The following is a 26,572-nucleotide window of genomic DNA, read 5'->3' on the forward strand; positions in this document are numbered from 1 at the left end:
ATGTCCCATCTGAAATGGTTTATTTCCTTGAAATACATTTTTATCTGTAACTTTGGAATGTATTTTGTGATTAACAATTCACTGTACAGGTAGTCCCCTGGTAATGAACATGATCCGTTCTCTAAATCTGTCTAAGTTGAATTTGTCGTTAAGTAGGAACAATAATAATACAGTACATAATACTAATAACTATACAGTAATAACAAAAGGACATACGGTACTGTACCTCGAGCAGATGAACCTCTGAAGCCACTCAATGTTTCATGAATATCACAATGTTGTGCATGTAAAACGGGGCAAAAAACTATTTAAAAAGAATTTATTTGCAAAGTATGGTGGAAAATAAGTATTTTGTCAATAACAAAAGTCCATCTCAATACTTTGTAATGAAACCTTTGTTGGCAATAACAGAGGCCAAACATCTTCTGTAAGTCTTCATAAGGTTGTCACACACTGTTGCTGGTATTTTGGCCCATTCCTCCATGCAGATCTCCTCTAGAGCAGTGATGTTTCGGGGCTGTCGCTGGGCAACACGGACGTTCAACTCCCTCCAAAGATTTTCTATGGGGTTGAGATCTGGAGACTGGCTATACCATTACCATTCCTTCATTCCTTCCATCCCGGGTGGTGTGTTTCAGATCATTGTCATGCTGAAAGACCCAGCCGCGTTTCATCTTAAATGCCCTTACTGATGGAAGGAGGTTTTCACTCAAAGTCTGACGATACATGGCCCCGTTCATTCTTTCCTTTACACAGACCAATCGTCCTGGTCCCATTGCGGAAAAACAGCCCCAAAGCATGTTTCCACCCCCATGCTTTACAGTAGGTATGGTGTTCTTTGGATGCAACTCAGCATTCTTCCTCCTCCAAACACGACGAGTAGCGTTTTTACCAAAAAGTTCTATTTTGGTTTCATCTGACCATATGACATTCTCCCAATCCTCTTCTGGATCATCCAAATGCTCTCTAGCAAACTTCAGACAGGATTGCACATGTACTGGCTTAAGCAGGGGGACACGTCTGGCACTGCATGATCCGAGTCCCCGGCGGCGTAGTGTGTTACTGACGGTGACCTGTTCCAGCTCTCTGCAGGTCATTCACTAGGTCCCCCCGTGTGGTTCTGGGATTTTTGCTCACCGTTGTTGTGATCATTCTGACGACACGGGGTGAGATCTTGTGTGGAGCCCCAGATCGAGGGAAATTATCAGTGGTGTTGTATGTCTTCCATTTTCTAATAATTGCTCCCACAGTTGATTTCTTCACACCAAGCTGCTTACCTATTGCAGATTCACTCTTCCCAGCCTGGTGCAGGTCTACAATTTTGTTTTTGGTGTCCTTCGACAGCTCTTTGGTCTTGGCCATAATGGAGTTTGGAGTACGACTGTTTGAGGTTGTGGACAGGTGTCTTTTATACTGCTAATGAGTTCAGACAGGTGCCATTAATACTGGTGACGAGTGGAGGACAGAGGAGCCTCTTACAGATGACGTTACGGGTCTGTGAGAGCCAGAAATCCTGCTTGTTTGTAGGTGACCAAATACTTATTTTCCACCATACTTTGTAAATAAATTCTTTAAAATTCAGTCAATGTGATTATCTGGATTTCTTTGTCTCCTTTTGTCTCTCATAGTTGAGGTATACCTATGGTGAAAATTACAGGCCTCTCTCATCTTATAATATGCTTTATGGCAGTCATTTCGTAAGTACCAGTGGTCCATAAGTCAAATGTTTTTAATCCAGGGATTGCCTGCATATATATTTTATAACCAAAAACTCAGACAAACATTTCTTATATTTCTTTGTATGTGTAATATAGTAGTACAAAACATTTGTATAAGACCCAAAACAGAATTATTTGTGTTGGAAAGCATAATAAAAATCTGAATACTTGGTTGGTTTATGAAAAATTACTACATATTCCAGCATAATACTGTTAACATACCTGACACCTTCACAGATACTCCCATTTAGACTACTGGAAATTTCAGCTGGTATACAATCATAGCACCATACTCCAAAATTGTGTATATTGATTTGTTGTACTTTATGGGTTGTTGACATGAACAGGAAATGACATTCAAATTCAAAGGTTAAAAGGGAGTCCATTCAAGATAAAGGTTGGCTATATTCCTTAAGAATGTTCCTGCTGAGCCTAGTATTGCTTAGGAAACCTGATTACTGAGCTGTCCAGGGTACTTCTCAAAGCTTCTTTCTGCCTCTTCACTGAATGCATCACCTGAGGAGTAGGGAGAAGTTGGGAAGTTCAAAAGTGGGAATCCCAAACTGAACCCTATGTGCTGCACCATGATAAAAGGGAATCCCAAAATGAGCCCTATGTCATGTGCCACAACAAGAGGGAATCCCAAAATGAACCCTGTGTGATGTGCCACAAGAGGAAACCCCAAAATGAGCCCTATGTGATGTGCCACATCAAGACGGAATCCGAAAATAAGCCATATGTGATATACCACGATAAGAAGGAATCCTAAGCTGAGCCCTATGTGATGTGCCACATCGAGAAGGAATCCGAAAATAAGCCATATGTCATATACCACGATAATAAGGAATCCTAAACTGAGCCCTATGTGATGTGCCACATCGAGAGGGAATCCCAAAATAAGCCATATGTGATGTGGCATGATAAGAAGGAATCCCAAAATAAGCCATATGTGATGTGACACAATAAGAAGGAATCCTAAACTGAGCCCTATGTGATGTGCCACATCAAGAGGGAATCCCAAACTGAACCCTGTATGATGTGACACCCCACGCCAGCTGGATGACACAAAGCAACCACCGCAAAGCTAATACGGTGCCGCTGCTGACTGTCCCAGCTCAGGGCCTCAGGAAGCCCGGGATAAGCAAGCTGCTTATTCTTTCTCTTTCGCCACCTTCCCTGTCACATGCTGGCATGATGGACGCGTGCCGCACCCCCCTGAATCAGTAACCCCAGCTCCACTGTCACCTCTCTCCTCTGCCCATTCCCTTGAGTGCTTAAATGAGCCCCAAAGCTACAGATGCATGATCGTGCACCCAGGTCTCTTGTGCGTCCTTGCATACCACAGTGTGCGTCCTTACATACCACGATATCACAGAAAATAAAAAACATTTTTTTAAAGAAAACCAAAGACATTGCTAAAAACGATTCTAAATGACAACAGACAAATAGCCACACCATACAAAAACAACTTACCGAGATGGCAGTTGTGCAACCAAATTCGATACCCGTCATATTTGCAGTTACATTTCATGCCATTGTTGGTAAAGTCGCTTTCTGATACTTCAAAGTTTGGGTTTATTACGACCTGCAAGTACAAAATTGTTATTGTTGTTGTTGTCATGCTGTTGTTGGTATGGATTTTCATCTACTTGTAACATCCAATGATGCTCTAAAGACAGATATTCCTAGGCATATACATAACAGATTTACTCATTTAATCAACATTTTACACAGGGATGCCTGCAGTGCAACATGTATCAGCTCATTCACAAATGACCATCATAGCGTCACCTCATAAATCCTAAACAAAATATTACAGCAGATCCCTTTTGTTGGTCTGACTGATGAAGTGCCTCCACATATTGTTACCCCGCCTCAGAACACACCTGAAAGATGTAATGTCCCGGCTTGACGTCAGTGATGTCGACCCACTGGCAGTCTATGTCGTGTGCATACAAGTCCCAGCAGCCCACTGTGATCCCCTGGTCGCCAAAGTTGGCACATGCATACCGCTTCGCAACGCCTGGAGTAAACGTCAAACGAAGACACCCAGAAACAGATACACCAGCTGTACCATTTATATTTGATGTGGCAGCACTAAAATGTTCTCCAGAATTATGAAAGTGTCTAATTCAATAGTCCCCCACGAATTCGCAGTTTCAGTAATCGCAGTCTCAGTTATCGGCAGTCCTTAACAAACTGTAAAATGTGTAACAAGATGTTTTTTCACTGTCCTTTCATCCATTGAAGGCTATAAAAAGCATGATTTTCATTGCTCCGTCATCCTTTTGTACATATTTTTTCATTGCGATATTGCTATTGTCTATTGAGAACTAGGCTAAAACATCAGAATACTTTTCATTTGAGAGAGTATATATAGTGAGAGTGTGTGTGTGTGTGTGTGTGTGTGTGTGTGTGTGTGTGTGTGTGTATATATATATATATGGGGTTCCATGGATGGTTCACAGTTATCCATGGTTTTGGCTATATGCGATTGGCTTTGGAATGTATTACCTATTCATACAAGGGGACTACTGTATAACCAAGTGATGGCTAAAGCGCTGGTTGGCACATTGCAAGTGCCGCAGACCTATATACCTCCAGGGCTGTAGGTTTTGATCCCAATCTCTTACCGCTCTACGTGTAAGTATGTATCCTCTGAGATATCTAATTTCCATCAGCATGAAACATAGGTGGTATATGTTTCACAAAGTGACAGATCATGTTCGTGCGTGTCCTGCATTGGGCTGACATTTCGCCCAGGGTGTCCCCTGGCCTCGTGCCTTGTGATCCGTGAGATAAACCCGTCTCACTGTAAATCTGTTCCACAAAAGTGTTGTGCAAGATATTTTCAAACAAATTTTAACAAATAAAAAAAGACAATTTCCATTTTTTAAGGTTCTTCACTGTACCTGTTATTTAGCTATGTTATCTGTTATTTAGCGTATCTGTTATTTAGCTGTGTTATCTGTTATTTAGCGTATCTGTTATTTAGCTGTGTTATCTGTTATTTAGCGTATCTGTTATTTAGCTGTGTTATCTGTTATTTAGAGTATGTGTTATTTAGCTGTGTTATCTGTTATTTAGCATATCTGTTATTTAGCTGTGTTATCTGTTATTTAGAGTATGTGTTATTTAGCTGTTATCTGTTATTTAGCTGTGTTATCTGTTATTTAGAGTGTGTTATTTAGCTGTGTTATCTGTTATTTAGCTGTGTTATCTGTTATTTAGAGTATGTGTTATTTAGCTGTTATCTTTTATTTAGCTGTGTTATCTGTTATTTAGCGTACCTGTTATTTAGCTGTGTTATCTGTTATTTAGAGTATGTATTATTTAGCTGTTATCTGTTATTTAGCGTATCTGTTATTTAGCTGTTATCTGTTATTTAGCTGTTATCTGTTATTTAGAGTATGTGTTATTTAGCTGTGTTATCTGTTATTTAGCGTATCTGTTATTTAGCTATGTTATCTGTTATTTAGCGTATCTGTTATTTAGCTGTATTATCTGTTATTTAGCATATCTGTTATTTAGCGTATCTGTTATTTAGCTGTATTATCTGTTATGTAGCTGTGTTATCTGTTATTTAGCTGTGCTATCTGTTATTTAGCTGTGTTATCTGTTATTTAGAGTATGTGTTATTTAGCTGTGTTATCTGTTATTTAGCTGTGTTATCTGTTATTTAGCGTATCTGTTATTTAGCTGTGTTATCTGTTATTTAGAGTATGTGTTATTTAGCTGTGTTATCTGTTATTTAGCTGTGCTATCTGTTATTTAGCTGTGTTATCTGTTATTTAGCCCTCTTACTGTCAGTATGTTATGTATGTGTGTATGTACAGAAATGTTGGCACCGGAAACCTCCATCAGCTATACATGCTTAGCAACCCCGGACCCATCCCAAAGTACTAAAAGTCAGGAACAAGTAATGCTTTAACCCTGTTAAATAGAAGATACAAATAATCAGATGGATGCTAATCTTGGTTTTAGGGGCATGGAACCCGTACCATGGAGCCCAGAGTCCATCACAATGCATCTCTGCTTACCTTCATTGCAGTCGCTATCCTCGAGACAGAAGCTGGCCTTGTGCCCTTCGGCCACCTTGGTCCCGTTTGCAGAGAGCAGGTCGTAGTGAGTGAAGATATCCATGCTGTGATAATGCCTGCACGGTCCAACACATTTTAAATCATCTTTGTGCTGGGTTCCTGTTTTCTTTTACACTTTTTGTTAGACTGTATAATGTAATTTTCTTTACTTCATGTTTGAAGGTCATGGATCATAACACTATACTCACTATTCCTAATGCAAACAGACGTAAACCCCATGACATTTTATTAAGGGTGAAGATTAAGGTATGTTTTTTAAGGACGTCCTCACCAATATTAGGGGAGTGTTGTGTATATATTGGAAGGTGGGGGACTTGGGGCCAATTTGCTTTCTATCAACGATGAAATCAAACTGACAGCCTCGCATTTTCTAATTAGTTATTTTCTATTTATATACAGGGTGGCTATGGCTCAGTATGTACCACTGTTGCCTCTGCTACATGCCAGTATCAATTTTGTGCTCCTTGTTGTTTTGAATCTTCCCTCTGTACTCTGTGTACATGCGGAGTTTGCACATGCACTCTGGGTTTGCATATCCATCCTTTGTATATGCGGAGTTTGCACATCCACTCTGGGTTTGCACATCCATCCTTTGTATATGTGGAGTTTGCACATCCACTCTGTGTATACAGTGCATATAAAAAGTGTACACATCCCTCTTAAAATGCCAGGTTTTTGTGATGTAAGAAAATTTGACCATGATGAATCATTTAAAAACTTTTCCCACCTTTAATGTGACCTATAACCTGTTCAATTCAATTGAAAAACAAATCTGTCAGAGGTAAAATTATAAAACATAAACTCACAATAAGCTGGCTGTATAAGTGTGCACATCCTTAAAGTAATACTTTGTTGAAGCACCTGTTGATTTAATTACAGCATTCAGTCTTTTTGGGTAGGAGTCTATCAGCATGGCACATCTTGACTTGGCAATATTTGCAGACTCTTCCTTGCAAAAGTTCTCCAAATCTGTCAGATTACGAGGGCATCTCTTGTGCACGGCCCCCTTCAGATTTTCAATTGGATTTAGGTTTGGGCTCTGGCTGGGTCATTCCAAAACTTTTCTTCTGATGAAGCCACTCTGATTTTGATGTAAGCCTGGGTTCATCTTCAGCTTTCTAGAAGACACCTGAAGAACCTTGGCTAAAGCCCCAGTTGCAGCTGAAGAAAAACAACCCCAGAGCATGATGCTGCCCCCATCATGCTTCACCGTGGGTATGGTGTTCTTTTGGCGATGTGCAGTATTGTTTTTTTTGTGCCAAACATACCTTTTGGAATTGTGACCAAGAAGTTCAACCTTGGTTTCATCAGACCATAAAACATTTTCCCACATGCTTTTGGGAGACTTGACATATTTTTTGCCTGGATGTTTTTCTTTGTAATAAAGGGCTTCCTTCTTGCAACCCTACCCCACAGTCCAGACATGGAGAATACAGGAGATTGTTATCTCATGTAGTCCACAGCCAATTTTTGCCAGAAATTCCTGCAGCTCCTTCGCTGTTCCTCTTGGCAGCCTTCCTGACCAGTTTTCATCTTGTTTTTTCATCAGTTTTGGAGGGGCGTCCAGTTCTCGGTAACATCACTGTTGTCCCATATTTTCTCCAGTTCTTGATGACTGTCTTCACTGTCTTCCATGGTATATCTAAAGGATTTTTTGTACATTTTTTGTACCCTTCTCCTGACATATCTTTCAGCAATGAGATCCCTTTAATGCTTTGTAAGCTCTCTGTGAATCGTGGCTTTTGCTGTAGGATGTAACTCATTTAATCAGTGAGGAAAAACCTACTATGCCAGCAGAACTTTAATTATTTGGGATTAACCAGAGTCACTTTAATTGATGGCAGATGTGATGTTTACCCAAAAAGACTAAATTCTGTAGTTACATCAAAACATGCTTCAAAGTATGTGATGTGTACGAAAAAAGACTAAATTTTGTAGTTACATCAAAACATGCTTCAAAGTATGTGATGTGTACGAAAAAAGACTAAATCCTGTAGTTATAACAAAACATGCTTCAACAAAGTATTAGCTGACGGATGTGCACACTTATGCAACCAGCTTAAAAAAAAAAATCATATTTCTCCCCCCCCCAACAGATTTCTTTGGTTTTCAGTTCAATTGTACAGGTTATAGACCACATTAAAGGTAGGAAAAGTTTATCGCCGTCTTCTTTGCTTACATCACAAGAATCTGGCATTTTAAAGGGTTCATACACTTCTTGTATCCACGCTGTGTATATAAGGAGTTTGCATGTACACTCTGTGCATATGCAGATTTTGCATATCTACTTTGTGTATGTGCAGTGTTTGCATATCTACTCTATGTGTATGTGGAGTCTGCATGTTCATTCTTTGTATTTATGGAGTTTGCGTGTCCACTATGTGTATATGCAGTGTTTGCATATCCATTCTGTGCATATGTTTGCATACCTACTTTGCATATATACAGTTTGCTTATCCACTCTGTGCATATGCGGAGTTTGCATGTGCATTTTGTCTATATGTGGAGTTTGCATGTGCATTCTGTGCCTATGCAGAGTTTTCATATCCATTCTGTGTATATACGAGGTTAACATGTTCTCCCTTGTGTTACATGGCTTTCCCCTGAGTACTCTGCACTCATCCCAGATTATTAAGATACACAGTTAGCCTAGCTAAATTGCCTTTGCCCTCCTATAGACTGTGCCCTCCATGGCCTGAGATATGCTCAAGCTCCTCCTGTGACCCTGCATTGGATTCATGAAAAGTAATTTAAATGGATATTTACGCATGGCAGGCATGCCACACCCAGGAATGGCGGCCGGCCTTGGGGCGAAAGTCAGCACGGCCAACGTTGTTGATCTGGGATGAGAAACGCAGCAGTCGGCGGTGGCCATAGGGCCAGCTGGCGTTGGCGGCTGACTTGGAGAGGCAGTTCTCCTCAGCCGCACAGTACAGCATATGCAGGGGCCGGTCCTCAATGTAAACTGTGCTTTGGACTAGTGTGGCATTCATGATCAGGTCCGGGGCAGCTGCCGCATAAAGGGGAACACCGGTGTCACATTACGCTAAGCATATGTACAATGTTTCACCAGATGTTAGCAAATTGTGTCTTTGTTCCAGAAAAAGGGGGATATAACAGTTTTACCAACTGGAACAAAAAAGTATTTTTACAAATTTAAACGTAACAAAGACATAAATGACCATTAGAACAAACTTGAACAAAATCTTAATAAAATAACGACGATTCTCCTTATAAGGTCTTCAGAGAAAGGCACAGGCAGAAAGGGAATGCCTGCCCCTGTGTCACTCACTCTCAGCGCAGATGACACCTGCCGAGAAGCGTGCCCCCGCCCTACGGCAGCTACCACTTTTCTGGTGCAGGCAGTGGCTGAGGGTCATCTCCTCCCCTGTGCACTTCACACCGCTCCAGACCATCTCCGTCACATTGCTGCTGTCCCAGTACCATGTTTCCTTGGCAGCAACAACAAATTCAAGGGTTAGCCAGCAGAACTTGTTCTGTGAACTCAAATGCTTCTAATGAAAGGGTGTAAAGAGGGTTCCTGGCACATAAGGACTCTCTGCATTTGTTGTTTTCACGTTTTGCCATTTTAAAAATAGGTGTTTCGTTTATGCCTCGGCCAATTGTCGCTATTGCGAAAGCACATTAAAATTCACTATGGAAACTGCCTAGTATAATCAAGCAACCATCATCTTCCAGTCACTTTTCCTGGTGAGGGCAATGCAGGCAGCCTGGCAAGCAGGATTGAGCATGGCCACAGATACCAGCTTGCTGTAGGAGATCACCAATCATTCCCAAGGTAGCTGGGAGACACTTCCAGTGTGTCCCAGGTCTGCTCTCAGATACCTTCAGCACATTCATGAGTTGAAAGTATTCTGTAATAATGGTGTTTTTGTTATTAACTGAATACAACGTATTCAGTTCTTAAATCAATTCTTAAATCAATTTCTTAGGGAACAGGAAATTTAACCTCCCATTTTCATTGTGTAGTAATGTTTTTCGGTAATAAATCCGCTTAAATACAAGATTAGTATTTCTGATGTGTGCTCAACACCTGACACAACTTATCCAAACTCAAATTCTTTCAGTGAGTGTTATTCCAGACCCATTATCTAATGGCTACCTGCATATTCAATTAGTTCCCTACTTTAACATCAACTTCACCTTCATAACTGGTCTGTCCACCCACAATCCAGATGTGCAGAAATTATAAGGGGAATTGTGTGAAATTATAGGAAAAACTGTAGTCAGTACAGGGTCATGGGGGCCTGGAGCCTATACCAAGCAACATATGGCAGAAGGCTGTGGTACACCCAGCACCAAACCAGTCAATTACAGGGTTCCTGCACCATTATTAAAATCTAATTAAATACTTGCTAACAATGTTTTTACACGACCTCAACAGATAAAAGAAATACTACTGTGTGTGCAGATACCAAGCAGTATGTTGTGCTCCTTCTTCCAAGACAGCCTAGACCCACTTTTGCACAGAATTACCAGTTTTTAAAATTCACAAGTTGTAAATGAAAAATATGTCGTATGACATGCCCGTTTTTCATTTAAGTTGTATTTTCACATTTTTGCCGTTTGCCACATTTTCAGCAACGACCTGGGGAAGTTAGAGAACCAGAACAAAACAGGCGCAATAATCAAGGAACGAGATTCTGCAAAAACTGAATAAATAATTCAAATCATTTATCATGTAGGTATGATTACTCAGTCTTTAAGTAATACCTCAGAATGTAATCCCTATTTGTAGAAATTTGAACTATCTTAACTATTTTAACTATCATGCTTTTCAAGGGTGCACACACTGCAGGCAATCCAGCGAGAGGGAGCAAAAACGTGAACTGCCCAGGGTTCCCCAAGGATCAGGTTGGGAAATATTGCCATAAGATACCTGTACAATATGTGGAGCACGCAGACACCACATATACAGAGCAGGGGTGGAATTGAGGGACTCATAGCCTCATCATCTCAGATCCTACTGAGTTCTAAGGCACTAGGGTTTAGTGTCTGTGATGTGAAGGTGATGCAGGTCTGGAGGAGGTGGAAGGTGACCTACTTGCAAGCCGTGATTAGCATAGCCAAGGCCCAGCTGCCGACAAACTACCATGGCCTCCAGTGTACCCCAGCCATCTCCACAGATCAACCCCCAGCCCTGAGTTCCATTCTTGTCTGTGGTTGCCACCTCCACACGGCCCTCGTACCGTGTGCGCCCCCCTGTGATGCGTATCTGCAAGTGCAAAGACAGAGTTACAGCGGGAGACATGGAGGTACGCAGGAAAACAGACACGGCCTGGCTAACCTCAAAACAACTGCTAAAATAAATCACAAAGGGCACTGGAATAAAGTTTGTGATCTATTAAATGAATGACTGAATGAAACACTTTGCAACTGTTGAAGAATTGCACTCACATTGCTCTTATTGTAAGAAGGCCTATTTAATTTTCCACTTATATATCTTATGGATGTACTGTGTATAAATAAATGCATAACCGAATGAATAAATGGGTGCAGAAAAATAGATTTTTCTATTTGCATTTTGCACTTGCATTAAATTCTGGGGGACGATATTCAGGCTGTTTTGTCAATATAATTACCTTTAACTATAGATAAAAGTCCTGATTGCTTGGACATTGTATGTGCGTAAGAATGAAAATCTGACTGGGTAGAAGAGTTGGATTGACTGGAGGGAAACGGCGGGCACGGCTCTCTGACCGTGTTTTCATAGGCCATGTAAGGTACGTTGCACCTCACGGAGACATCTTGTGTGTGCTGGCAGCTCTCTGAGGTAACATTTTTGTACTGACAGCTCCAGATGGACCGTTCCTGTCCTGTGCACTGGACCTCATTCATATGGATGGGCCCAAATCCTGCAGCAATGGCAAAGGCACAACCCAGTACAGCACAATAGATACACCTTATAGGGCTCTATACATTACAACACAGAAGTAAACTGCTTCAACAAATAAATTAGTATTCGAAGTTATTAAATATGTTTACCATATGAAGGCAAAACGCAGTAACTGCGCATTTTATCAAAATTGAATTATGACGAGAATTGGGTCTCTTCGGCACATGATTTACCTAATTACTACACATATGGATGGACTGTCAAGAACTCAGGAGCCATACTTCTCAATTTCAGTGTCAGCGTACTGTGTTTTCCCTTTGTACAGCGGCATGTGTTACAGCAGCTGAATTTCATGCATTTGAGCTTGTATTTCTCCATATAATTTATTAAAAGTGAAATGCACGACCTCATTGAGAACTCGAGACACTGCATGATCGTAACTGAGCTTTGGTGCAGGAATGACAGGCTCCTCACCCTGGCCCATGCGGGCCCCTCTTAGGGCCTCTTTGGCACTGCCGAAGCCCATCTCCCGGCACACCACACTGGCCTCCTGCAGGCCCCAGCGCTCATCACACACGCTGCCCCACTTGCTGTGCCTCAGCACCTCCACTCGGCCTTCTCCAATCCGGGCACCTGCTTTCAGCCTCACGGTGTTCTGTAGCGGAGTGACACGGGACGGATGTAAGGATCAGGAAAAAAAAAAATTACCTGTAATGCTGACACCCTTCTATTCGCTCTTCACTTTACCGATATTTTAAGTTTCTTCTTTTGACCAGAGGCCTGGGCAAACTGTGGGCCAGAGACACAGCTGACCACAGCTGGCATGCCCCCTGCACAGCTAGTGCTGCTGTTCCCTCTGTTGAACTTCACACTGCAGCTGGAGAGGTGCACTTCGGTGCCAGTGCAGGCCACTGAGTGGAGGTGGTAGTAGTTTTGCTGCTTCTCTGTGAAGAGTCTGGAATGTAGAGGCAGATAGAAGTATGCTTAACAAAGAGTTACTATTATCTGCATGTTTTGTCAAAAAAAAAATCAGGACTCAGTAATACTCCCATCAGAGTGGAAGCCTGGATCTCACTGCATCCTGCATAAATCATGCTTAATCAAGTTAAAGGGTTACAATCACACAGTAATGTTTAAACAGCTCTCTACCTCTGTGACACATAACAACACCTTACAACATATTATAACACAATAGACCAAAATATTTTAATTAAGAAATATTGTTCTCCGTCAGACTGGACTGTAACTTTGCAGAACAAAACAGTTAATATACCTTCATCATTACTACACAAATGATGAAATAATTTTGTGATCAGAGATGCATGACTCCCTCACAACTGAAAGACAAAAGGAGACAATAATGATTGCAAAATAAAGGATGATTGTGATAAAAAAAAATAAAAAATTTACATGCACTTATCACAAACATGCCATGGCAGTTCTGGGCTTCCAATGATTTCATAAAGAAAGAAAGAAATCATAAATTTTATTTTTAATTAATTTTCTGAAACAAACATATGGTCAGAATTATAGATACAGGGTCAAAGATGTACTGCCAAAGCCTCTTAACCACCTGTTAGTGATCATGATTGACTACAGCTGGTAGTTTCTCTGTACCGACATAAAAACGGCTCATTTAACATCACTTATTGCATTGAGCAACAAATGTTACAATGGGGAAGTCCAAGGAACTCAAAACTGATCTGAAAAAGAGGACTGTAGACTTACACAAGTCAGGAATGTCTCTTGGAATCATTTCTAAACAACTTCAGATCCCAAGATCATCAGTTTAGACAATCTGTTGTACATACAAGTCATATGGAGCTGTAGTCACTTTGTCAAAGCCCAAACTATCACCGTCAGGTGAGAGGAAATTTATCTGGATGGTTAAGAACCAACAAGCTACAGGTCTGTCATGCAAAATAAGCTGCTGGAGCACCAATGTCACTCCATACGGTCAGGCGAGTTTTACATTGTCATGGCCTGAGAGGCTGCCATCCAAGATAAAAGCCCCTGCTCCAGAACGGCTCCAAGCTCAGGCACAGTGTGTGACTGATCACATGGAGGAGAGGTGTGTGGTTAGATTAAACAAAAATTGAGTTGTTTGGTCACAGTGACAAGAAGTATGTTTGGAGGGGAAAAGGTCAGGGATTCAGCCCCAAGGACACTGTACCAATTGCTAAGCAAGGTAACATCATGCTCTGGGGCTGTTTTCCTGCCTGAGGAACTGGTGAGCTGCACAAACTGGATGGAACAATGAAGGAGGTTTACCTCAGAATTCTTCAACACAACCCCAAATCAATAGCTAGAAAGCTTAAACTTGGACATAATTGGGTGTTCCAACAGGACAATGACCATAAACATAAATCAAAGCTGGTTTTGGAATGACTAACATTAAGCATTTGGAAAAGCCTCCCACAAAGTCCTGACCTCAACCCCACTGACAATATGTGGACTGTGTTTAAAGGTGGGGTTCATGCCAGGAACCCAACAAATTCGCTTGAACTCTATCAAGTATGTAAACTCTATCAAAAAGAGTATGTAAAAAAAATATCTAATCAGAATTCTGCCAGAAGCTTGTTGATGCCAACAGACCAAATGTCTGATCGAGGTGAACAGTGATGAGGGACATTTAACCAAATATTAGATGTATTATATGTATTTTTCTGACCCAGTACGTATAATTTTGACCCTTTGTTGGTTTCAGAAAATCAACTATTTAAGACATGTGCATCAAATCTGTGATTTTTTATTTTTTATAAAGTTGTGTGTTGTATAATCATTCTTCCAGTGCCAGTTTTGGCTTCCAGTGTTGTAAAAACCACTGGAAGCCAAAAGCTGCCATGACAAATATGTTTGTGATGTGTATGTAAATGGTTGATCACAAATGGATATTAGTTCATATGCAAAATAGGGGGTAAAAAATCAACCTTTTGGTTGTCCCAGAGACATATTATTTGGAATAATATCCCTGTTTAGGTTGCAATTTAGATCTTTGATTTAGCAATTTCTTTTTGGGTTTTATAAACCGCTAGCTGGTGTTTTTGAGTGAAAGTAAAGGATTGGCATTTCACACAGAAATTACTAGTCAAATTTTTACCAAAAAGTCATTACTGGTACACTAACACTTTCCTCCCCTGTGGCTTCTAGTCATTCGTACCTCTCTATCATTTGGTCCTCATTACCCCTGTATATCAGAACCCACCTGTGTGATATTCCTTAGTCCAGTCATTGTCTACGTTAGCCCTGGTAGTGTGTAGTGTTGTTCTGCTCCTCTCTGCTCCCCATGTTGGTAGTTACTGTGTCCTCTGCCTTATTTCCCTGAACCTCAACCCAACATTCAATTAGTCCATGGCTTTCCTTATTGTTAACCCAGCTTCCTGTTTTGCCCCCCTTGTGGTCCTTATGCTTCTATTTTGTAGTGTTTTGTTGTTCTAATAAAGCCTTATAGTTTTCCCTGAAGGCTGGGTTGTCCCTCCTTTTGTCCCTCCCTTTGTCTTAATATAAATTTTTATTGTCTCAGATTTGTCAAGTAACATCATTTTGACCTATTTGAGATTACCGATTAAATGAAAAAATATATATATACATAGATAGTTTTCTGTCCGGGTATTGAAGACAGATGGATGATACAGATTTGAATACAAAATACTAATTCTGAAGACCACCGTACCATGAAGTATACAATGGGTCCCAGTGAAGAGGCTCACTGGAAGGAGAAAAAGCAAGGTAGCCAACTTGTGGCAGAACTTGTGGAAACACCTACAGGACTCTTAGAGAACCACACCTGTAAGCTGGTTAAAAAAATGCCTAGAGTCTGCAATTCTGTCATTGAAGCAATGGGGGGTATTCTGAGAGAAATTCTTCGATGTTGAACCCTTCTCTTGGTCATTGCAATAGTTGACATGTATTACTTCATTACTTCAAAGCTTTACTTACTAATTGGTAAAAATCATAGCTAAAACTGAAACCAAATGAATCTCTATAAAAGACCCTTTTGACCTTTGGACAATGATTGTGTGTGACTGACCAGAAATCCATCAACATTTCGAAATATTTGCAAGGCGTGAAAACTGCCATTCAGTCTACGAATTACCAAACCGGCATCTGTATGATTTAATCGTTCAGACTCTGCAATATGGCTTGGCTACGCTCTGACACCTTCCTGATCACTCTGTGAAGACTATTTTACTTAGTATTTTATTTACTTTTTATTGTCGTTTTTGCTTATACAAAATGTTTAGTGGCTTATGACAGAACGACACTTCTGGACATTGGAAATCAAGTTCCACAATTAGATTTTGAGGTTTTCCACCTCCATTCTACCTACCTCGCGAGTTCAGCTTACTTATCACCATGGCAGCCTATACCCCACCTCATGTGGACACAGGTATAGCATTGCCTGAATTGCACAACGTGCTTAGCGTGACTCAAAACAAACACCCAGAAGCAGCACTCATTGCGGCAGGAGACTTTAATAAAGTGAACCTACGCCTAACCAAATGCCTAATTTTTACCAACACATCACGTTTTCAACCAGGGGAGCTAACACACTGGATCACTGTCACACGCCGTACAAGCAGGGCAACAAAGCTGTTTCAAAGACAAAGGTGTTTAGGCCATCAGACCACAATGTTTTTTTCCTCATCTTGGAATATAAACAAAAGTTTCGTCAGAAACATCCCATCACGAGGGAGATCAAGTGCTGGTCTGCCCAATCAGAAGCCACGCTACAGGACGTGCTCGATGGCGTAGACTGGGACATATTCTAGTCATGCTCAGATTTGGCAATGAACAAAGGGCACTTTTCCACCCACCAAGTAAAGTACTTTTGGTACGGTATTTTCGGTTCTTTTGCTTTTCCATTAACTTCTGGTTGAGTACCAGTACCAAAATTTCCAGTACTGAAACTGCCAAACCAGCTGGGGTACTACTTTGGTACTTCGGTACTTTTGGGTGGGACTTGAATTGCATAACCAATCACTTTCTTTGTCGATTGGTTATGCAAATAGCCTGCCACTGAATCACAATACAAATGCCTCCTTGTAAACATTTGCAAACTCAGAAGATAAATGATAAATAAACTGGAAAAAAAATGGATTTGGTTGTAAGAACATACACAACAAAAAGATCCGAATGGCCTGAAAAAAAAATGTAAAAGTATTTTGTTGAATATACTAATACTGCATGCATATAACATGCTGTTCCAGCAATGTGATTTTGTTATAAATATAGCTATGTGATTTTATTGTAATAAATATCGGGGTATTTATAAAACAAAGAAGGATGACGCTATCTCTCATAATCTGCACTCCACATTCAGCCACGTGCACAAGAAACACGGGAACTATGTGAGATTGCTGTTCATTGACTATAGTTCAGCTTTCTTGTCCCAATAACAGATCTACTGTCTCAGCAGGACAGTTACCCCAGGAGATGTAAGACCAGAGCAACCAGGATCATCTCAGAGCCGTCTCGCCCCAGTAACTGCCTGTTCCACCTGCTTATGTCAGCCAAACGTTTCAGGAGTATTACGACAAACACAGAGAGGCTCGGGAGGAGCTTCTACCCAAAGGCCACAGGACCTTTAAATCAGGGAATATCATCACAGCTTTTTAACTATTCATAATAACACATTCTGAACTGTCAGGGAAACATCCTCACCTGCTGTTATAACATCTATGTCTTAGGTCTATTTACACCAAGAACAACTGGCACAATGCACTTTACAATACAAACACATATGTATATGTATTATTGTATATTGCACACTGTACAGATATTGTCTATATTTGTAATGTTTATTTGGGTATATTCTGCTATACATTCTCAATTCCCTAATTTGTTCAACTTTAGTGCATGGTCTCAGGACCAGAATATGGTACATTTCACTATATGTTGTACTTGCATAACTGTGTATGTGACAAATATAGCATATTGAATCTTGAATCATGTGCGGAATTGGCATAGGTTTACTCCATTTCCACCTGTAGATAGATAGATTAGATAGATAGATAGATAGATAGATAGATAGATAGATAGATAGATAGATAGATAGATAGATAGATAGATAGATAGATAGATAGATAGATAGATAGATAGATAGATAGATAGATAGATAGATAGATAGATAGAACTTTATTAATCCCTCGGGAAGGTTCCTCTGGGAAATTCTAGTTTCCAGCAGCAGTACACCAGCATATTACAAGTTATAAAAATACAATAAAAAAAATACAATATAAGAGCAGGAATTTAAAATACAAATACTAAGGTAAGAGCCAACATACAGATAAGGATACGAGTAGGGAGGGGGGAAAGGGAAAGGGAAAAACTATTTATTTATTTTTTTTAGATAGATAGAATAGTCCAAATACACGTGCTTGGTGTCTCTGCCTATCCTGTCCAAGGTGCCGTCTTCCGTGTGCCTATCCTGTCCAAGGTGCCGTCTTCCGTGTGCCTATCCTGTCCAAGGTGCCGTCTTCCGTGTGCCTATCCTGTCCAAGGTGCCGTCTTCCGTGTGCCTATCCTGTCCAAGGTGCCGTCTTCCGTGTGCCTATCCTGTCCAAGGTGCAGTCTTCTTGTGCCTATCCTGTCCAAGGTGCCGTCTTCCTTGTGTCTATCCTGTCCAAGGTGCCGTCTTCCTTGTGTCTATCCTGTCCAAGGTGCCGTCTTCCTTGTGTCTATCCTGTCCAAGGTGCCGTCTTCCTTGTGTCTATCCTGTCCAAGGTGCCGTCTTCCGTGTGCCTATCCCGTCCAAGGTGCCGTCTTCCTTGTGTCTATCCTGTCCAAGGTGCAGTCTTCTTGTGCCTATCCTATCCAAGCTGCAGTCTCTTTGTGCCTATGAGCCTATGCTACCCGATAAACAGTTGAAGAATGAATGAATTTAACCATGTAATTTAAGCCCATAATAAAGATCCAAACCTTTCTGTTTCAAGTCAAAATTTTTTAAATGTGAGATACTATGCGTTCATATTAATAAAGAACATTGAAGAAAAGACCTTGCTGACAGTGAATAAACCCAAATTTCTCTTCATGGAACATTTATTGTCTCAATTAACTGCATGAAGCTCTTGCACATATTTTCATAAGGTTACTTCTATGAAGGCCTATTTTGTTAGTCCACATAATATTGCCATGCCACCAAGTGCTAAATAGATGAGATGGATAGATGGATGGATGGAATATTCGCTTTGGAAGATAAATATGTTAAAATGGTTTGCTTGTTCCAGGCCAGTTAAGCCATGTCAGAATATTATAACCAAACACTGTAACTGTGGGACAAGTTTCACAAAAGCCAACTCCACTAACAAAAGTACATATTTCAAAACCAGGCTCCACTAGTTTCAAATAAGCAAGGTAGAAACAAAGAAGCTCTCAGTGATTTCTAATGTAAGATATATCCTTAAAAGGCAATCAAATAAGTTTTTTAAAAAGCAAGTAATACAACAGACATTGTATTATAGAGTATGTCTGCAAAGTCTGGTCCAGCTCTTGCTGAATTACCCTGTGGTGCATACGTTCATCAGCAAATACTCAAAATACACAATGTACTGAAAAGTGAATATAGATTAACAACAAAACCAAAATATACTAAATATAACAAACAAGAAGTCACTATGGATGGGCCATATGGCTTAAATATGAAGTGAAAATTCTAATTTCTTGCTCATTGTTTGCAAGATTCCGGAACTTGTCAGATCCACTTAAAGGCAAGATTGCAAATAACCCTATCATAAAATCATTCAAAGTATCTAAGTTGCACATCTGACCCAATGACTTCCTGTACCTGTAGGTCAGCTCTTATACCGTACAGATGAGACGCCATATGAGATACTACAGGTCCCTTGCTCAATAGACCAATAAAAAAGTAAAAGCTATATAATAATGCTTGATTATAGTCTTGATTATAATATTAAAATGCATACAGGTGAATTAAAATATACATTCTTCCAGATAAAGAGACACAGGTAGTTTTACGGGATCTCTATCTGCGGCTTACCTATAGAAGTTCTTGTTGACTTTCTTCTCATAGGGGAATCCCATCATACCACAAATGACGTGTGTGTTCTTGGGGGTCCAGCCCAGGTCACAGATCTGACCCCAGCCATCCCGGTACCTCACCTCCACTATACCCTCAGTGATGGGCGTCTTCGTCTTGGCAAATGCTACTACAGGGCGGAGGCGGATCTCTTCTACAATGTTGTCATCCACTTCCATCTGCACACAGGAGACACCTGTCAATCAAAGTGCTCCTCCCCCACCCATCCATCCATCCATCCAAACCGCTTATCCTTCTGGGCTGTGGGGGGGGGGTCTGGAGCCTATCCTGGAAGCTATGGGCATGATGGGGGGGCAGCCCAAGGATGAATGATGAATTTATCATAACACAGAATCACCAGTGACCATTTGAAAACTTGATCCTCTTCATCCATCTCCATCACCAGCATGAGGCAAAGAACTGAGCAAGAATATAAAGACTAAAACTTGCTGAGTGTATGTACATATATCACAACACATGCACATTTTCTATCTCCAAAAAAAAATACAATTGTCACACCGGTCCTGAAGGTGTTAAGAATGTCCAACTTATGGTCAATTCATACTTACGAATGGACTGCCATAAAGCATACTACATTAAAAATTGAGTTAAATATAATGGTTCATAATAACTAACACACGCACTACTTTGCGACGCGCATTAAAATATTGCATGCCTTCAGTGATTCATCAGCCCAAGGTACAGTACAGTATTTTATTATTACTGTATAATTTTTCTTACACTTACAAATTAGACTTAAAGACAGACTTAGGGAATAGGTTTTGTTCATAACATAGGGAGTGCCTGTAAAGTAGGTAACTGAGCCTTGTCTGGGATCTTGCCTTGAGTCAGTGGTAGTTAGCACTAAATGTTATGTAAACAGAGCATTGCATTCTGCATAGTCATCATCGGTGCTCCATGAGTGCAAAGCTCAAAGCTTAATTTGGTATAGTTTGTGGGGCTAGGCTTAGCATGTTTGTGTTACTCTTGGGTTTTGAACAGTGTTGCTGCTATGGTCAGCAGCTTTGCGATTTTGCGCGCCAGCATTTTGTTTTCGGATAAAAGGTTCTGGACGGCAGACACCATATCTTGAGCTTCTTACCATGGTCAGTTAGGGTCTCGTTCATGGATTCATGGCTCTGATTAGTTGGAGTTCTGCAGCTAGGGCCTTATAAGGTTTGTTGCTGCTTTTCCAGTCACGCACCCAAGCGTGAAGTTGCCCATCTAGTCAGCAGCCCCAAGTCCCATTGACTACCCAATTCCTGCAGTTCATTAGTCTCAGGGACCAGTGGTCATTATGGAATGATGGCCCAATTTAGGGTGCCTTGTTTTGGGCTCAAGGCTCTAGACCAGTGGTTCTCAAAGTCGGTCCTCGGGACCCACTGCCCTGCATGTTTTCCTGCTATCCCTGCGCTATCCCAGCTGTCTTTCAGCTTCTGATTGACTGAACACACCTGATCCAGGTAATCAGCAGTGTGTAGGGCAGGGATAGCTGGAAAACAAGCAGGGCAGTGGGGCCCGAGGACCGAGTTTGAGAACCACTGGTCTAGACCATGAGTAGAGCTACCAGAGGCAGGGATGTGGTTGTCATAGCCTTGTCATAACTCAGCTTGTGAATGGCAATAAATGTGTTTTTAATGGGCTGCTCATTTGTCCCTGTCATGACAGCTGCAGAGAGAAACAATCTGACTCAAAAATATATGCTCCAGAGGCAGAGAACCACTCATCTTTTGGGGAACACAACTCTCATCTTCAAATTTGTGATAACGCCATGACTAAAACAGCAGTTTGCCATAGACCCCAAAGTTCCACTGTACACTTATGCTCTCAGCACCAGTCAAATCCACGCAACTCTACATAGTTCTTGTATAATTTTACACTTTGTTGTTACCAGTATGTAATGTCTAATCATTTAAACTTTTTAGCATTCAGACTGCAAAATTGCTTAAATAAAATTTGAAGCATATGTTGCAGTACTAAACATAACATGCACTTTTCAGACAATCAATCTTCCCAAAAAAGTACAAAAAGACCCACTTCTGCAAGGCATATATGAGACTTCCTTCGGTTAAGTAAACAAGGGTTTAATGTTTTACTTTTTAAATATGCAAAATGGCTTCAAATAGGATGATGAACCACAGTCCAAGGTAGGGCCTACAGATCATGTTTAGTTATTGTGTTACAGTAAGTAGGTAATTTTTTTAAGAATTCTCGTTTTTAAATAAGCACATTGATGACTATAATTGATAGTACAAATATCCTACCTCAGCGATGTTGTTGTCCACAAAACCTGGCAACCTCTCATCTTTACAAACCACGCCGGAATCCTCATCATGGGTGCAGTCGCTGTTGCCCCAGCCTCGGGATTTACAGAGGTCTATGCTCTTCTCACTGCCAACACACTGCACATTGTCCAACCAGATCTTCCCTGTACATAGAACAGGACACAAGAAAAGCCTGATGAGATCTAACTTGTCCCTGGGATTAATCAGGTAGGTGTATGAAAAGAAGATATCCAAAATGGCTTCAACATACCAGACATGACATCTCGAAATAGTTGCTCTACTTATAAGAACATAAGAGAGTTACGAACGAGAGGAGGCCATTCAACCCATTGAGCTTGCTTGGAGGGAATTAAACTTAATCATTTTAAGTTGGCAGGGTCTTGTCAAGTGCAGATCTGAAGGAATCAAGGGTTTTAACTTGCACTACCCCTTTGGGCAGACTATTTCATGCTCTAATTAGCTGCTGTGATAAGAAGTTTTTTTCTCAGATCCAAGTTAAAGTGCTACCCCAATAATTTCCAACTGTGGCCCTTGAATTAGGCTCTTGAATTAGAACTTATTTTGAAGTAAAAGTCTGTATGAACAGCATCTAGACCTGTTAGAATCTTATATACCTGGATCATGTCACCCCTTAGTCTCCTTTACTTGAGGCTAAACATATTCAGCTCTGCCAATACTCCTAACACATCCCTCCAAAGCCAGGAATCATTTTTGTAGTCCTGCATTGGACCCCTTCTAAAACAGCAATGTCCTTTTCGCAGTAAGGTGAACAAACCTGGACACAGCATTCGAGGAGAGGTCTCTTACCTATTCCCTTTCCATACTTGGCACTGTGGGTCCAACCTATGGCTGAAGTAAAACCCAAATGGCGACAAAGCACATGCGCGTTTGCCAAGGAGAAGTCATCATCACAAATGGTGCCCCACTCGCCCTGGTAGAAGATCTCTACACGTCCCTCGTTGTGCTTGCGTGGGTAGCCAGCCAATCGGAACTTAAGTTTGCTACCATGGTGCTGAGGGGAAGGCGTGGTCTGGCCAAGGCAGAATGGCAGCCAAATGGCCACAAAGAAGGCCACTGTCCGATGCTGCCAGGATGCTACCGTCTTCATCTCTGAATCGGGCATAAAACAGAAAAGACTGGCAGTTACCAATATGTAACAAAATGTTTTAAGATACCTGCATCATTTCTATAAAAAGAACTCTTCACACTACAAATATGTTACCGCTGCCTAACAATATACAATTCAAAATATTAATATTACATTATATTCAAGTATTATTATTCATTTACAAAATATAACTAATAGGTCTATTAAACTCTAAAAACACTAAAAATGTATATTTGACAGTTGCTTTTGGCCAAAGTAATTAGAAAAGAGATTTAACACGATTATCTTCCTTGATCTCCTTTTATCAAAAGATTTGTATAAGATCTTACCAAGGAATTAATCTTACCAAGCAACATTCAATTGACCTTTTTAATTGCATCCCCACATTGGTGAGAGTTGGACATGGAAGCATCAACATACACACCAAGATCTTTCTCATAATTAGCTACCCTTATTTCAGTGTACTATATTTGTAAAATATTTGTACTTTATATTTCTGCTCCCTGCACGGATTACCTTACATTTGTCTACATTAAATTTCATCGGCTAGGTATCAGCCCAGTTACTGATTAAGCCCAGTTCCTGTTGTAGCCTCTGTGCTGCTGGTTCAATATCTGCTACACCACCCACCTTGGTATCATCTACAAATTTAACCAATTTACTGTATATAGTGGTGTCACTGTTGTTTATGTAAATTAGAAATAATAGTGGCCTTAAAGTTGAACCCTGGGGTACCGCACTATGAACGCAGGCCCACTGTGACATCGTACCTCTAATAACTACTCTCTGCTTCCTGTCTGTTAACCAGTTTTCGATCCAAGCTACTATAGTTCCTAAAATCCCTGTTGCTTTCACCTTAAGAAGGAGCTGTTTGTGGGGGACAACATCAAAGGCCTTCTGGAAATCCAAGTAGATCACATTGAAGGCCTTTTTATGATTAATTTCCCTTGTGGCTTCCTCAAAGAACTCAAGCCGATTTGTTAAACAGGATCTACCTCTCCTAAATCCATGTTCGCTATCCCTCAGAATGTTATTTGAATCCAGGTAATCTACCATTTTCACTTGGATTATAGCTTCCATTACCTTTCCAGTTATGCAAGTTAAACTGATTGACCTGCAGTTTGCTGGATTACTTCTATCCCCCTTTTTGAATATGGGCGTTATATTAGCATGCTTCCAATCAGAAGGTACCACACCAGTAGATAATGATTTCTGGAATAGTAAAGTTACAGGTTGGCTAATAATATCCCTCATCTCTTTTAAAACTGTAGGCTAAGATTCCATCAGGGCCCTGCGATTTATTTATTTTGAGCTTAGCTAGGCTTTGTAGCACATCAGCTTCAGTTATACATACAGTATATTGGTCAAAGACGAAGCAGGATAAGGAATGAGAGTCGGTATGTAACTGGTTGGTATGTATGTCTTTTACAGAGAATACACATGCAAAGCAATCATTAAACTCATTAACTATTGTTTATTGATTTCATTTTAATTATAAAGCCTTTACTATTCTGTAGATTAGACACTTCAGCTTTTAGAGATCTTTTGGGGTTAAAATACTGGAAAAATATATCATCCATTTAATGTCATCCTTAGCCTCCAGTGCAATCTTCCTTTTAACATTCCTCTTAGCGAGTCTAATGTTATTTTTTAACTGAACCTGGACACTTAGATACTCCTGCTTTGTTCCGACATTAGTCATTTTCCATTTGTGGAACATAGCCTCCTGACTTCATTTTTAATTTCAGTAGTATTACATGTTCTTTGAAAAAAAAAAAAAAACAAGACTGTAGCTTAGCTATTACAATGAACTCATCTCCCAAAAATTACATTGACCAGCTTTCTTAGACTGATTTACATTGTAAAACAAAATTGAAAGAACCACATTAGAAATACATTAGAAAGTTACAAAATGATATTACCACTGGATGAAGTAATGTCATTTTCAAAGCAAAAGTCTTAATGGTGTAATAGCATAATCACGTGACAAAAGCGTTCCATCTTATTCCCTACTAATAATTTTAAGGTAGCGCTTGAATATTTCAATGATTTCGATGACCCACTGAATAACAGAATACCTTAAAGCTGGAAGTGGGAAATACTGTAAAAATAAAGCTTGCAAACATAGATAAAAAAAAAACATCTTAGTGGAGAAATGACCTGTATTTCGCATGATTGGGGGCTGGGTTGAATACGTTGCAAAGGGGGGGGGGGATGGGGATGCCACGACGGAAGACGATCTCTCAAAAAGATATTCAAAACTTTTAAATGTTGTTAAATTGCTTTTTGTTTCTGCGGCTTTATGAATTGTAGGCGTGAAACCAGTATCATTTCCCGCTATAATCTTAGTCAAAACTTCAGAGATTCAAAACAGGTTTAAAGAGCAATAGTTATGTTTTATGCCCCCGAGTAAATTATGATAATGAAAGTTAGTTACCCTCGGGCAGCACTCTCCTTTAAGTTAAAGCTGGACGTGTCAGGACATCGGCTAAAGCCGAGTATAGAAAAGTTATTTTAATTATTTGAATGTCACAAATAATAGGCCAAGAAAGAGCACTAGACAATGTCTTTATTTACTGCTTTGTGCATCTGGTTCAGTTCGACACACTAAACCCTTGCATTTCACACATTATAAATGTATAACTAAAAGACAAAAAACAGACAAAAAGTAAAATTGTAGTTGAAACCTATTCGCTGTTCACAGCCATATGCATGGCATGGCGTGGAACACTGAGTTTAGCATAAGTCATAACATCGCGGTTTATTGGTAATCTCTTGCAATCACATCTGGATCAAAATATACGCCACCACATTTTCAAAACATCAATCCGAATTGAGATCGCTTATTTTTGCAGGTATTCAAAAAGGGAAAAGTAGCGCTCTGTTCAGTCTAACTAACTAGAAGCGGACTGTTAGCTATATTTAAGTTTTCACTTGAATTGGTCGTATTTAACAGAATGTAGCTCCACTGACAAACACAATGGATTAAATCATTCCACACATACCAAATCTTTGACGTCGGTTGTTATTTATACGTTTCCTAAAAGTGAAAGCAGATCCATCACTCCTGTGTTTTTGAGAGACTGCTGCTCCAACGTGGTGCTCCAATATGTTATTTGCTTGCGTGTGAAGAAGGTGGGGTTGGGATTTTTGGTATAACCTTTGCATTCATTAGAACATATATGTAATTATAAGGGCTCGATTATCCATAAAACGTCTTTTATATTAGCTACAACGTTTTAAAAATTGTCTTTTTAAATAATAAGACGGATTTAAAAATTAATATTTAAAATTTTAAATGATTCAATTCCTTTCTATCCACCCACATTAAATGAGGGCATCTCCGTTCTTTATCGCTTTATCGTAAACAAATCCCTGGGTGCACAATGCGGGATAAATTCTGAAATGGACATAAGTGTTATCATACTAATACGTAAAATACATAAATTCTTATGGTCACACCTTC

The 26,572-nt window shown here is 40.2% G+C and overlaps 1 protein-coding gene across 1 annotated transcript; it reads right to left on the bottom strand.

The window, feature by feature from the left end:
• Positions 1-3: 3 nt before the first annotated feature.
• LOC125721104 (lysyl oxidase homolog 3B-like) lies at positions 4-26,572 on the bottom strand. The gene is made up of 14 exons (XM_048997037.1): positions 26,112-26,572; positions 22,806-23,108; positions 21,978-22,141; positions 19,675-19,892; positions 12,423-12,630; positions 12,150-12,330; positions 11,540-11,694; positions 10,884-11,054; positions 9,111-9,270; positions 8,585-8,828; positions 5,759-5,874; positions 3,605-3,741; positions 3,192-3,303; positions 4-2,234 (listed from the first exon to the last, which is right to left on the bottom strand). The coding sequence occupies exons 1-14, from the start codon at positions 26,272-26,274 to the stop codon at positions 2,161-2,163; spliced, it is 2,406 nt and encodes an 801-aa protein (XP_048852994.1). The 5' UTR covers positions 26,275-26,572; the 3' UTR covers positions 4-2,160.

Source organism: Brienomyrus brachyistius, unplaced genomic scaffold (genome assembly GCF_023856365.1).
Source record: "Brienomyrus brachyistius isolate T26 unplaced genomic scaffold, BBRACH_0.4 scaffold32, whole genome shotgun sequence".
NCBI classification, from domain to species: domain Eukaryota; kingdom Metazoa; phylum Chordata; class Actinopteri; order Osteoglossiformes; family Mormyridae; genus Brienomyrus; species Brienomyrus brachyistius.

Coding starts and splice junctions, on each gene's coding strand:
- LOC125721104 (XM_048997037.1), bottom strand. CDS start 26,274: ATGCAAAGGTTATACCAAAAATCCCAACCCCACCTTCTTCACACGCAA. Junction 22,142..22,805: donor CAAGTATGGAAAGGGAATAG/GTAAGAGACCTC, acceptor TTCTATGTACAG/GGAAGATCTGGTTGGACAAT. Junction 11,695..12,149: donor AGGGGCCCGCATGGGCCAGG/GTGAGGAGCCTG, acceptor CCATTGCTGCAG/GATTTGGGCCCATCCATATG.